At 44.0% G+C, this 14,736-nt stretch overlaps 1 protein-coding gene across 2 annotated transcripts; it reads left to right on the top strand.

Annotated features, from left to right (window-relative positions):
• TMEM171 (transmembrane protein 171) lies at positions 1–14,079 on the top strand. Of its 2 annotated transcripts, XM_082497706.1 has the most exons (5): positions 1–159; positions 5,863–5,989; positions 6,464–7,187; positions 8,866–9,007; positions 13,349–14,079. In XM_082497706.1, the coding sequence occupies exons 3-5, from the start codon at positions 6,557–6,559 to the stop codon at positions 13,575–13,577; spliced, it is 1,002 nt and encodes a 333-aa protein (XP_082353832.1). In that variant the 5' UTR covers positions 1–159; positions 5,863–5,989; positions 6,464–6,556; the 3' UTR covers positions 13,578–14,079. The 2 variants fall into 2 exon arrangements, with proteins under 2 accessions (XP_082353832.1, XP_082353833.1); XM_082497707.1 differs by lacking the exon at positions 1–159 and having other exon boundaries at positions 5,818–5,989.
• The last annotated feature ends 657 nt before the right edge of the window (positions 14,080–14,736 follow it).

Consider the following 14,736-nt stretch of genomic DNA (forward strand, 5'->3'; position numbering starts at 1 on the left):
CGCAGCAGCCGCCGCCGCGTCCACGGTCCGCCGGGACGGCTCGGCTCGGCTCAGCCCGGCCCTGCCTTGCGCCGCCACCGCCCAGGTGCGCGCTGCCTGGCGCAGATGCTTAAATAGCGGCGCCAGCCACGCCGCGCCAGTCCTTCGCACCGCAGCCAGGTAAGGGGCGGGCGCTAGGAGACCTTCACCGCCAACACTTTCCCGCACCTGCTCCGCTGCGCTCTGCACACCGCCAGGGGTGGCTGGCTCGGGCCCTGAGGCCGTGCCGTGGTGCGCGGAGGCACCCCCCTCGCTGCGTTCCGCCATGGCGCCGGGGTCGGCACAGGTTCCGCCGCGGGTTGATGAAAGCGAGCGGGCCGGCGCGAAAATGGCGGGCGGTCCCCCCGGCCGGTTCTCCGGGGGTGAGGAAAGGCAGGGCACGTAGGGGAGGGGGGGGGGCCTCCGGCGGGCGGGCTTTCTGTGGGGAGGCGGGCGTTGCCGGAGGGCGGCTGGTCCCTACGGTGAGGGGACTGCAGCGGGCGGGCGGGGAGGTGGGTTTGTGCGGCGTCTCCCGGCGGCTGCCGCCGGCTCGGCCGCTGCCACCGCCGTGTCTTTCACTCCCCTCAAGGGTGGAGGCTGGGGCTGTGCCTCTGCGCCTCGCTTATCCAGGGCATTAACGCCCTGCGGTAAGAAAAGTCTCTTTATATCCTCCCTGGAGAGCCCACCGCTCCCCACAAAGCTTCCCCGCCATGACCTTTGTGCCACCCCTGTGAGGGGATGGGATGTCTCCGAAGGCGTCCCTACGGATTGTTCTGCTGACATGTGAAGGGCCGGTTGCTGCTGGTGGCTGCTGCTGGGGGGGTGCTGGCGAGGAGGCTCTCGCTGGGGTGGCCCCGCACGGGCCAGGTGCTGCTTCCTCACGGGGAGGTGGTGGACAGGCTGCCCTGCCCCACTCCTACCTCCTGCACGATGGGTGGGAGCTGTGCTTTTGTGGCATGGTCCATGGTATTGAAGACCTTAGTGTGATTTAGAAGACGTCCTGACTTAGAAGAAAGCATGCCTGGTGGGCTGGTGCGTGAGGAAGGGTATGCCATCGGATGCTGCTTTTTCCCCAGGTGGAGTAGAGCTTAATTGTTTATCTGTGAGTTGGTTGTGGTTTAATGCCCCAGGCCAACCTCAGGAAACGGGGACAGGAAGGCTTTGGGCAGCTTTTGGAGTCCTATATTTTCCTGATGGTCACAGTCATATCCTCTCAGAGTTCTGTAAGTCTCCTTGTGCCTTTGCTGCTTTGAGGTACATCAGCTGCCGTGCGACAGACCTTCCCAGGAACTGCCAGAAATTTCTCTGTCTTGCATTACCTGTTTGAAGAAGGTCAGGTTAGGCTTTAACTGTGTCCGTCTAACTTCTCCCCAGTCTCCCTGCAGGTACTCCAGAAAACAGGAGCTACTTTGTCTCAGCTCTGATGTGCCACCAGTGTGTAAAAAGCATCCCATCCACATGCACGAGACCCTTCAGAGCCCGTTGTTGAATCTAGGTGCTGTCCTAGTTTCCTGCATGGCAACCAACCAGTGGGTTACCAGACTTTGCTTTCCAAGCTCCTCTCTGTGTCCAGACACCCTCTTGGGGTCCTCGCATCTACTGTGGCAGCAGGACTCTTCTTCCCCATCAAAGTTAGTGGGGGACACCTGTGGACCAGCTTTTAATCTAGCTGATTTTTTCTTTTAGCCCACAGAGATCGTAGTTGGCAGCTTCTTCACAGAGCACAGTTCTGTCTGGCACAAGTTAGAATCCCTAATTCTGCCACTTTGTGGTGAGAAGGATCCCTGGTGCACATGTGTCTGGAGACGGGCAGGATTCATTCCACTTTGTGGAAATTCCTGCAGCAGCTGCTTTCCAGCACTTCTCCAGATGCTGACTCCTGCCCCACCTGCAATGATTGTAAATAACAGCATAGTGTTACCCTTCTTATACTGTGAGCTGACACAATAATTTTGTCTGTCCATATGGACGGTTTCTTTCTGTGGCATCTGCTCCCTGCTTAGGGATCTTTTCTCACAGCATCTAAGTCTTGGAAGTCTTCCTCCTGGGATATCAGAGTTGTGTGCTCCATGAGGTGAGAGCACTGTCAGGCACTAATTAGAGACTGCATATGCAAGAGGTTGAATTGGATATATTTGGCTTCTCAAAACTTGCTAGTGCTTGTAGTCTTAATGTTGCTTGAAAGTACATCCTGTCAGGTATTTCCCCCTAGCTCTTCATGCACGTGATGAAAAAATACCATGGGGAGGGACGAGTGTGGGGATGAAGGTGGCAAACTCCAGTTTATTCAGTTTAACCAGCTGTTCTCATGGATGGGTACTAATGCTGAATGTTAAGAGTACCATCCAGGGGGGCAAACTGTGATATGATAAAGAACAGAAAATGGCATGGGTACAGAGGCAGATGTGAGTGGAGGAGGAAATTAGATACAGGGAGTGAGAAGAAGTAGAAAGCCCTTCATGTTTTGACATGGAAGTTAAAATGAATTAAGTTGAGAGGACTTTTCTTCCAGGTAGCTTGTCCTATCAGGAGCCATGGCTTAATTTGAAACCTGGGAGGGGGAGGAATCTCACAATGGCAGTGGCAACTTCCCAGTAGCAGTTTGAAAACTGGAAGGATGGGTGAAAACACATAAATGGTGAACTCTTGAAAAGGATGGCTTGTGACTTAAATTGGGATTTCCGTTGTGGACCACAACTGACAAGGTATTGCAGTTCTTGAAATAACTACACAGACTAGACCTGATCCTTCTGCATGAAATTATTTGGGTGCTTTTGCAAGTGAAAGAGCAGAAATGGGGCCTACTCAGGGAAACATAAAACAGAGGGACAGCAGTGTTTTAATTCTTCCAGTGCTTTTTTCTTTTGATCCCCAGTTCCTGAATTTATATGACTGCATGAGGCTATCAAATTTCATATGTGTAAGGGGGAGTAAATTTATGGCCGTGGTGTTTGCAGTGGAAATCTTGGACAGTATGAACTCTAAAGGTTCAAACAGAAAGCTTGAAGTCCCAGGTTCATCATTAAAACTGGTATTTTAAAATCCTTGGAGGTGTTCATAATGTGAAAGTTGTACTACAAGTGTTACACAGAAAAATGACAAGAAATTGTGATGTTATTTCCTATTCTATGTACCTGGCATGGGACAGACTTACAAAAGGGTAAAGCACTATATCATTTAAGTTAAGCTCATAACCAGACTTCCTTTACAAGCTATGTTTCCAATTCCCTCTTCCCTCATACTTAACTGCCTCCACACTACTGGATTTTGTTCTAGCAGTTTCTGACCTGGTATTTCGATGTCTGCTCTCAGACTTCAGTGCAATATGAAGGGAAAATTCCCTTATGTCAATATGCTTGGGGAGATATCAGATCTAACTGGAAGTATTTCAAGCACATAGTCAATATAAGGCTTGTTTCTTTCTTAAAATACTTTTTCTTGAAACACAAGAAATACAGTTTAATCATTGGGTTTTCTATTAAAATTTGGTGGTAGCATAAATGAAAATTAGTCCTCCCTTGGATTTTGCAGTATAAAATCTGTGGCTTTTATCTTCAAAGCCGCAACAGACTGCTCTGAATGTTCCTTCTTTTGTGGCCTGAAAGAATTAAGAAAATATGCACATGCTTCGTTTCTAATGTGTGTTTCAACTTAATCTCATAACAAGAAGATTGGTGGAAGAGAAGCAGGTACTGTGTTGGAGTAATGAGAACAAATCTCTAGATTTTTCATTTAAGGGTTAAATGTTTGAATTTTTTTCCCTTCACATTATTTCTTTTTATCCTAATTTACTTGTACTTATATGCATGTTTTCTTCCCTAGAGGGAACTGCAAAGAAAGGATTTGGAGTTCTCTCTAATTATAGTATATTGCTGTTATAATGGTTAATGTGCCTCAGCAGAAGACAGTTGTGTCTGAAACTGGGCTTTGCTAGTTGGTTTTTTGTTGGTCTTTTTTTTATTATTATTATTATTTCAGAGGCCCTTTACTCAGTCTTGTACATTTGTTGGTAGGGCAGTAAATCTGAGCCACTTCAGATCAATTATGAAAATGGGGAAAATTTCTAGACATAAAGGAGCATATGCAGTTATGAGAAACAATTTTTATTAACTTAGAAAAAAACAGTTAAATTGAGGAAGGAGGACTGACCAATCTAATGCATTTTATCTGCTCAGAAGTAGAGCCTTCAAACTGACTTCAGCTCATGCAGTATTGGAAGTGTGCTTGGCTAAAGGTTTCCAGTTTGAAGTCTGTAAAAATTTCTTTAATTTATTTTTCATGAGATACTGTCCTATCTTTAGCGCTCTTTATAATCACTTTTTTTCCAGAGTGAAGCTGTGACCCTTCTTACCAAGGGAGCCTCAGTTAGCAGTTTTTCAAGCCAATCTTAGTAGAGGGATAGACTGAATTTAGAGCAGTGAAGAAACACTTAGCAGACATAGTTTACAAATTAACTGACCACAGTAATGGATGCATTAATGGAGGTCCCTCAGTTTTGCTATTTGAGGTAGCCAGCTGGGAGACTTTGTTGCTCCCTGCAGTGGCTGCCTTGACCTGTGATGTAGCCTGTTTCCTTGCCCATCAGGTCTTGTGCTTGTTGAGCCTTTTACCCACACGGTTCTCTCTTTCTCTTGTGCTGCTGGGGGCTGGTTTGGTGTTCAGCAGTAAAACATCTAATAACTTCTCATTCATGTATCTGCTCAGCCAATTCTTTAATTGGGTCCTACTCTTACAAGTGGCTCAGTAAAGTGACTCGATAGATTGCCTTGCATTGCAGATGAATAATTATGTATTTGAGTGACTAGTGGGTTTTATGGTTGTGTTTTGTTTTCATCCCAATGGGGCACTGCAGTTACTGGGGAGTGATGCCAAGCTTGTTGTGGCTGACACATGTTCAACAGTTTGCTTCCAGAAATCATATAATACTTTTTTTTTTCTTGTGGAATAACTGTTGTTGAGGCATATGTAAGGAAGAGTCAATCTAACTTGCGTTTTAGCTTCCAGTCATCTGAATTAGTAGCAGGGCAGTGGAAGCTGGTAGAGGAAAGGCTGAAGGTTAACTAACAAACAGCAGTAACTAAGCCAATTCCCTGCTTCCATCTGTGACAAACTCTCCCAGTCTCTATATATCCTTCCTGATCTATCCAAGTCGTAGATGAAGTTGTATGTCATGGGAGACTGCTGGTGAGGGGAAGAGGGCAGTGTTAAAATACTGCAGTATGAGCATGCTTGAGTACCTCCTACACTTGGTAGGGGACAGCTTTCTCATGGTCCACCCAGACTTGTTATTTTCAATAATCTGAAATTCCCCTAGGTTTCAGGTTGGCTTTTGATGGATGGTAGCAACTTGGACCGAGATCTCTGTGGTTGTTAGTCACCATAGTATGCAGTACAGGTTGTCCATGTGAGCCTTGTAGACCAGAGTGTCAGAGAAGCACAAACTTCCTTGTGGGTAATGGCAGAAATATTTTTTTTTCTAGAGCTCACTGAATGGCACTTTGTCCTAACTTTCAGTCAGGCTTTCCCTGTCCCTGTTTGTTCACATGCAGCAGATTTGTCATCCATGCTACCATATGGACTGTTATTGGCCTCAGCACTAGTTTCTGTTTCCTTCTGTTTTACTTCTGAATCTAGACGTCTGTGAGCTCAGAAGCCTTCTGGGAGCCACCTTTGTTGTATTTCTTTTTACTGCTTTCTTGGAGCACAGACAAAGGATTTGGGAGTAGGGGAAGTTGAAAGGAAGTGTGGGATCAGTATGCTTACCAACTCTAACTGTGGAATCAGTGAGACTTGGAAGTACATGGTCTTTAGAACGGCTTTTTTCTTTTTTTATTGTCTTTTCAGAACGGAACCAAAAATCTTCTGTGTACTTGCTCTTGCAGCTGTATAAGACCGGAAGCTGATTTAAGGAGAGAAACAGAAAAGACTATTGCCAGTGGAAGGAGAAGCGAGATTTATATGCTTTGAAAAGGTATGTATTAGGAGATTTACTTGGTAAAAAGTCCAATAGTCATCAATACTCGTTTGCATTAAAGTTCTTTCTCTCAAGAGCTGTCACTTCCTGCTGTTCACTGCAGAGATTTCCACTAGCTTTCTGTTTTCAGGAGAAAAGCTAGCCTGTCTGTGTCCCCAAGATTCAGCCTTTTAAAATAATGTCCCTTTGATCATAAGACTGTGTAGCTAAAGAAACAATTCATTTAGCTGTGCAAGAGCTATTACAGTTGTTTTCAGTCTAACTGTAAAGCAAGTTCTGTCTTTTCATTGGCATTCAATGGCAGCAAATTGGTTAGGCCCTTTAATACATAATGGAGGTACTACAAAACAGCAAATAACACTGAGAGTGTACAATATAGGCTGAGTAGCAAATACAGAAGTAAATATTATAATGTAGCTAGTACCACTGGTTTTTTTTCTTCTTTTGATTCGTGTATTTTCATGTTCACAGATCTACTGTAGTTTTCTGCCACTTAATGCTAACGGGGAAAAAAAAAAACAAACAAAAACCCCCAACTCATCTGCTTGAGGAGATTCTGTTGTAATGTATCCAGTGGCTGTTCCTGCACCAGGAGGTGAAGGAAATAATGGACAACATGGGAAACTTATTTTTTTCCTTTTTGTTTTTGGAGCTGTGTTGCTCTGCGCTGGATTCCTGCTTTCGGTTTTTATTCTCCAGTCATGCCCATCTGGAACCTTCAGTGACTGTAATGAGGTCCTTAAGGCTGCTGGGCCCCTGCTGGCTGTAACTGGACTGGTTTGTGTTTTACTGGCACGATCAAGGGCCAGGCTGTATATAAGACAAAGACAATTGCAAAATGAGCAGGTGTACAGCCTTGTTTTTTGTCATGGGAGATGTCAGTTTGCCCAGTTTCTTATATTTGGGTTCCTGTTTTTAACTAGTGGAATGCTAATTAGCATCCTGGGCATTTGGGTTCCTGGCTGCAGCCCCGGCTGGCACAGCATACAGCTCAACCACACCGGCAGTTCTGATGTGGACCTCCAGGGCTGTGGATTCCTGTCACTTCAAATCATGGGACCTTTGATTGTGCTCACTGGGTTGTGTTTCTTCGTGATAGCTCATGTTAAAAAGAAACAAAACTTAAATCTCAGCCAAGAATCTTGCGAAAGTGAAGAACATCCTCAGAGCCCTGAATCTTTTCAGGTTACAGTAGGTGGGTAAATAATGTGTGAACTTTATATTTTAGAGTTAGTAGGTTTGTTTTTGTTTTTTTTTCCACTAATGATTTACCTCTGAATATTACTCATTTGAGTTCTAAGCATGTTAGTTCTGGCGTGTCAAACCAGCCAAAACAGAAGAATGTTGCTTTGTCTTGTATGTTTTCTGTATGGTCAGTTCAGTTACCTTTCTCTCAAAGACAAAACCTCTCCCTTGGTGTGAAAAGAAAGGTCTGACTGTCTGTCCAAAAGAAGCCACATAACTTGACACAAATTAGTCCAATCCCACTTCCTTTCCCAAAGGGTGTAGCTGACACTGCAAATCACAGGTCTAATGACTTCTGTGGCTCTATTTAAGATTTATTTTAGCCTTGAGCTCTGACCCCTTAAATGGGAGAATCTGATTCATAAGCAGTGTATTGCATTTTTTTTAATCATAGCCACATCTTCAGTCAGTCAGACATGCAATTGCAAGATGCTTCTGTTAATTGCACAGTATTTGAGTAAATGTGGTATGTTAGCAAGGAATGCTCCCCTGCATATAGCCCTGCTTTTAATAATCCATGAATACATTCTATGCATAGACTATTCTGGTAACTTTCTAGCTCTCAGAAAGGATTAATAAGTATTGCTTCACTGTCATCTGACTGACTGGACTTGAAATTCATTATGCAAAACTTTTTTCCTTCTGCCTGTCAGACCAGCATACAGACCTGTAATCTGGTGATCCTCAGAAACACAAGTTAGTTTTCCAGCAACCAGGGTTGTAGAAAGGAATTCAGATTGTTTTTAAAGGTGAGAAAGTAAAATTAGTGGATTTCTTTTATACTTCCATCAGGAAAAGTAAAACTGAAAGGCTGAAGGCTGAGGTCTGGTTGGCACAGTGACATTCTGAAACAGTGGTGACTCAGCTAGAAAACACCCCCAACCTCAGTCAACATTTTTGATGCTCCCTGACCTTTCCCTGCACACGAATTACAAAGGAAAAAAGGTGCCAGGCAGCTGCGAATGTTTATATAAATTATGCAAGCTCAGTGACTGATACAAACTTTCTGTTTACGAAAAATTAATTTATTTGAAACTCCTCAATTAAAAGTTGAAATTGGCAGATATGCTGAACAGTACACTTAATGGTGGATTATGTATCAATAGCATCCAAGTACTGATGTTAGTAGTGTGCCTTCAGCTATGAGTAATTTTGTAGGGAAACTGTCAACACACACAGAATCGGTCATCAAAACCATTAACAATTTAAGTACTTATGTTATAACACTGTAGTAGATGTGGAGAAACTTAAACCGCCCTATTTTAGATATGTGAGGAAAGCTACATACCTACCTACCCTTAAAATGAGCCCACAGTAACTGTGAACAGTGAAGTGATTTTTGCCTCTTAAGTAGATGGAACACTCCTCCTCCCCAGCTGTATTTTCTAAATGAAATCTTCCATTTATGAATATGCTGCATCTTTATTTTGGGATAATTTTGGTTTTGAACGTACCTCCAATCTACTTTAACAGCCCTGAATACAACAGTGGGATCATTGCACTTTATCTTAAAAGCTAGACAAATACAAGTACCGTAATTGCAGAGACAGGAAATATTCTAGGATACAGTTGGAATAAACAGTGGTGCACAATTTTTCAGAGGTAGTAATTGGTGGTTTTTTTTCTAGGTGATGCTGTAATGGTATTCCCACCTCCACCACCTCCTTATTTTGCTGACCCTGTGTCACCAACTGTGACGCATTGTCTTATGTCGAGTGGTTTGCCTACAAGTGAAAATCCTCCACCATACCACTCTATCTTCAGTGATGGGTAAGACTGTTTTCTTCTCTGTCTTTGGAAGTCTGAGATGTTTCTCAAGGTATCCAAGACTGTGTTCTTAAGTAATCACTGTGAATGAACTCTCTACTGGGCACTACAAAGTTTTCTAGTCGACTTACTTCAGATACCTTACTTGAAATGGCATTAAAATATCCTAGTATAAAAGGGGAATCACAAACCCCAGAGTGTCCTTCAAGAGGGTTAAATTCTTACCAGTTTATTATGACAGAAAAGAACTTCTGAAGGAAAAACAAAGCCTTAAATCGGTGGCCTTATTTAAATATACTTAGATTGGATTTCTTCCAAAAGAAGGTGCCCCTGACAGCAGTGCCCTGGTGACATGGCATTCACAATACCAGATTTTAGGAAGCCTCTGCAGAACCAATGCGGCAAGCCCTTCATGACACCTGTTCAAAGGCCCCGTGACCCTGGAAATGCCACTTCAGTGTGTTTTATTCTCCCTGTGACCCTTGTCTCACTGCCTTCAGGAAGTGAGACCTGCTGTGCTGGTCTGTCTTATTCCTGCTGTGGCAGTGTGTCAAGATAAAAGGATACCTTGATATTGCAGGAGAAGAGCAAATGGCTCCAGGGAACTTAAAAGGCAGGTTGCAATGCCAGCTTCATCTCAAGATATACCTTACCTATGCAGCCACTCTGCCATACATTGAGTACAGCTGACTTGCTGGATGTTGCCACCACCAAGCTTGGGGAGCAAGGGCTGCTGACTGACTGAAGAGCTGTCTACACCACAAGAACTTGCAGGGTTATTTATCACCTCTGGGTTACCACCAGTGGGCTGCTAACTTGAGGGTGAAAGAGGTCACTGCAAGGGCCACATATTAGGAGCCAGAACTAGATCTGGCCAGGAGAGCTACATGCCATTTGCCTAGAGCCCCCAACTTATTTTCAGGTGATTAATGATCCAGAATAGACTTGGCTTTACCTTTTGGAAGGTTCTGTGTCAGCTTGGTTTTGATCTGTGAGTCTGTAGGTGGTGTGGGACTTTTTCATTGGATGACTTTAGTTTACAAGACTCTACATGCTGCACCCTAAGCACCATCACTGCAGCAAGAGCTCCAGCCTGCCTGGCTGTGTCTGTTTGTAGTAGTTGTTGGACCATTGCTTTAATAGCATTCCACTATACTCCAGACTTCTCCACTCACGTGAGGCAGTGCATTCCATAACCAGCTGTACCAGCTGTGTGCCTCATGTCAGTATTTCTTCAAAACTCTAGTGCTAATCTTCCTTTTGAAGCAAGCAAGCACAAACCCTCTTCCTGCCCAAAGACCTAAATGCCACAGGAGGAGGATACTTGTGTTAGCAATGGTGCTTATTCTTGTTACCATGCTGTGAGCAGCTATGTCTGTGGTTTTTTTAGTCATTCTTTGAAGTATACCTGGTGGATTCTTGAGGCTCAGCCCCACTGTGCGAGGCACTCTGTTCTCTAGTCAGTCACCATCAACAACTCCTCATATTGCCTTCCATTTCCTAATGCCCTCCTCCAAACATTTTCTCCCCATCTTTGCTGGAGACAGTAGCTGCCTCCTTTTGTTGCTATTACCACAAGCCAGACTGTCCTTCTGCCTTTTCTCAGAATCACTTTTTTTTAAACAATGAATAAACTGGACCCCAAACAAAAAGATGATCGTGTACATACCACCTAAGGAAGGGAGACACTTGGTGATTGGTTCCTGCTAGCTGAGATCCAACTTGAGGTTGATGACTTATGCTGAGGGATGCAATGGCGAATACACTCCAGCTATACACATAATTCATTTAGTCTGCTGGTTTCCCACTTAAGTTGTTTTGGAGAGGGTACTTTTTGTACAAAGCTGATGAGAATCTGTTGACTCAGTGCCCTAAACACCTGCCTAGTCAGGATGACAAGGGTGGATGCAGGGATGAGAAGATGTCAGGGTTGATCAAGCAAAAGTGCTTTCCAGAGAGCAGTGGCTCTCATGACCAGGCACGAAGTGTTGTGTGAAGAAACCTTTTATTTTTTGAAGTATAAAAGTCTTTGCCTGTTCTCAGATTGCAAGTGAAATATACCAGCTCTCAGAGCTATACTACTGCAGTGAAAGGACACCCAGAGCAGGCAGGAGAGAAAATAAACTCCTGCTGCTGAAAGAAGGCATTTACATGAAGTCTTTGTGTTCTTGTTGGGCTGGGTGAAGGCATCCACAGCTGGAAGATGTTTCATACCAGCTGCTGCTAGTCCTGGAGCTGGGCACCATGCTGAGCCTGTCTGTGCTACAGCTCCAGTGTGTGCTGTAACTCCCTTCTGGTATTTACATCACAGATGTACATACAAAGCAAATGGATGTATGTGGAGAAATTACTTGCCCTGGCTGTGAAGCTGGACCTCTGGTAGGCCTGAGATGTCTAATTCAAATATGGTCCAAGGCTACCCTTAAAAAACATTTCAGTTTAAATATATTTAGAAGACCAGGCTGGAGTGGATAATTGGGAGAAATACAGAAGCATACCTGTCCTGCTGTAGCCTTACAAGCAGCTGAGAGACAGTGACTCTTGTACCACCTGTCTGTAAAAGTACAATGCACAAAACTGAGGGCCACAAGTCCTCTCTACCCTCTTAATTTCAGGCCCTGAGTTCAGATGTGGGCTGCCTGCCCATGTGCTTGGTAAAATGTGTGGATTATCAAAGAGTGTGAAAGAATGCAAGCAGCACATCCTGCACTGAAAAAGAAAAAACAAAGGGCGGTGGGGGAAAAGCTAGTTAGTTAGGCTTCTTGTGGGCTGTCCCTGCTGGTGGGTACACCGGGTGACCCCTCTTTCCTTCACTCATTCTCCTACAAAGTCCCCTGCAAAGTCCCTCAATCTACCATTGTCCAGTTTTGGTGCTCCAGACTTTGTGATCTCATCAATTCAGTCATCGATTGCCTGTCTGGAATTCTCTGTCTTATGAACATGTGTACACAAAGAGGCGGTTTGTGGCCCAGCTTGTTGGGGCAGTTTCTAGTGGAGTGGACAAAACGCCTCAACCTTGGTTGTAGAAACCCTGACCTCCTGCTTTGATGTTCTGTGGCTGAGATGCTCTAGCTGTTGCCCTTCCGTGCTTCCAAGGGTCCCCAAAAGGACCCTGTAAGTTGATACCGCTTCTAGGTATTTCATTTGATCATGCTCTCCCATGGCTTAGCACTTGGTAGTAGCCACAGCATCTTGACTAGTGGAAATTGGTTCCCAAGGCCTTTCATGGAGGAGAAGCAGTGGCCTCGTTCCTCCTAACATAGTGCCATGGTTGAAGATCCCAAAGCTGGAAGGGAATACCCATTCCATATGTGGGTGATTACTAGGCAAATGTGATTTGCCTCTTCAGTCCATTGCTCCATGCTCTGTCAGCAAGTGCTGTGGTGGAGGCTGTGCTGGATGAGAGAGCTTGTAGCAAGCCGAATCATGGTCTGATCCCAGGAGTGGCTTTTTTCCCTGCAATCTGTTGTGTAGCACTTCAGCATTTGTCTTCTAGTTTGTTCTCTTCTCTCTCTTTTAAGCACACACCCTTACACACCAGTAACAGCACTGAAGATGAGGTGGCTATGCTCTGTGTGCCTGCTTCTCATGCAGTATTGGTGGGGGTACAGATGTATGCACAAAGGCAAGAGTCAGCTCTGGGAGCGAGTCATGAGGAATGAGGAGTTCTTCCCTTTCCTTGGGAAGCAATACACTGAGGGCCAGCTCCAGGACAAGATGAGCAGGGTACCAGAACCACGTGGGTGCAACCGATTGGGATCCAGTTGTGACGGTCAGAGGATGGCTGCCCTCAACTGTCACTGGAAACGTAGCAGTCTGGTCGTGCCCAGTTGCTTCTGTTTCTCCAGCTCTGAGCAGGAGTGCTACTTCTTACGTCTGTCATGGGTTGCTGGAAAGCTTAATAAAAGTTTCAAGTTACCGTTCATGTAAGATCTTAAATGGCTAAGGATTACGATTTTTGCAGTGCAATTCCAAGTCTAGTAACTGTCGTAAGGACAGTATGTGTATGATAGACTACAAAAGGGAAGATACATTAGGAGCTAAGGATCAGAAGAAGATTTAATAAGATTGTGAGATAGCCCTGCCAGAAGCAGCTAATACCCATAAGCCAGGCTGTGGCTGGTGATGTGAAAGGTTAGAAGGGAGCTTGTTTGCCCTTCCCCTCTGAAGTAATAGAATTTTCATATGAGTCACAATGTAGCCCACAGAATGAAATTCTAATGCTTATGCAAGTTCTTTGCTTCAGGGATTTTTAGGGAGTGTGTGCATACATGTATGTTTATGTGGAATTTCACTCACTGTAGAGAAATGAATTATGCTAATATGCAGTTTTGTGTTTTATAGAGCACAGCTTGCAGATGATGAAAGAACAGTTGCTGTTAGAGACTATGAAACCATATATACAATTTCTGGAAGCAGCTCACCTTCAGATATTTTACCGATGCTATACCTCTCCTCTGAATCACCTCCAAAATATGAAGAAAAAGCATCAATAACAAATAATGAATATTCTCCATCTTCTTCTTCATCTTCTTCATCTATTTCCTTACCCACGTCTGACACCAGCTCATAGAGAACTGTCAGTTAGACTTCATTTTTAAATGAAATTGTACACTCAGATTTATAATTTTTGAATTTATTTACATTTTGTAATAAAAGCAATAATGTTGGCTGTGTATAATTTTTCATCAAAAAGCATAAATGATGAATTTGGGTTTCAAGAAATATTAAATACTGCTGGGCTTCTAAGCAAGTAGTTTGAAGGGAATTCAGTTCACTGCAAGAATGTTAAATGCTCATCTTGTACTGTTACAGTTTCGGTTTCTGGTTTTAGTTCTTTAATGGAGGTGCTAAGTAGAGACCAACTTCTTTGCTTATTTTAATTAAATCTGTTTGGAGCTTCAAAAAAGAAATAATTAGGTAGTGTTTTTATTTCTGGTTTTATATTACTTTTGTGGAAAATACTTGTTTGCAAAATCATTGGCTTTATTTGTACTCTGAGAGCATCACAGATAGGGGTGCTTAAGAGTGGGACCAAATATGTTATAGAGAACTTAAATGGTTAATTTTTTGTCTGCCTGGTAACAAACACTCCACAGCTTAATTTAGACCCTCTCTGGTCCTTATGTAAGTATAATCCCTATGAAAATCAGTTTTAGCCAGCGGCTAAGAGCCCTAAGGCAACACTGAGGATAGTTAATAGGCTAACAGTTTAACTGTGGTAATGACCGATTTCAGGGGGATTATACTGCTGTTATATATCATCATTCATGGTTTATACAAGGAGTACTTATTTTGTGAGAGTGAGCGCACTCAGCAATGGTATCTTCCAGATGCAGACGTTACTTATCAGCAAATGCAAAAGAGGCAGTTTCATGGAAAAGCATGCAACAGATGTTTTTAACTGACACAGCTCTTGACAGACCCTTCAGAAATCCAGCCCTCTTAGCTCCTCTGTCCCTGTGCAGCCCTTAAGTTAGTGGTAGCTGCCTGCCTTCAGTATGGAGTGACAACACGTTCTAGTTCTATTTTGCAAATGTCTGCACCCATTCCTGAACGGCAAGATTCGCTAGTAGTAGGTAAGGATAATTAGCAGGAGCCGAGTTGCTGCTGACCTTTGTTTGATGCATTATGGCTTGCTCTGAACTGTGTTTGAGAAAAACAGACCAGAAACAGAAGGCAGCAGAGCTACTCTTTGGGCTTGGTTCAGCATGGTGAACTGGGCAGCATTA

Source organism: Vanellus vanellus (assembly GCF_965231255.1).
Source record: "Vanellus vanellus genome assembly, chromosome: Z".
Taxonomy (NCBI): Eukaryota; Metazoa; Chordata; class Aves; order Charadriiformes; family Charadriidae; genus Vanellus; species Vanellus vanellus.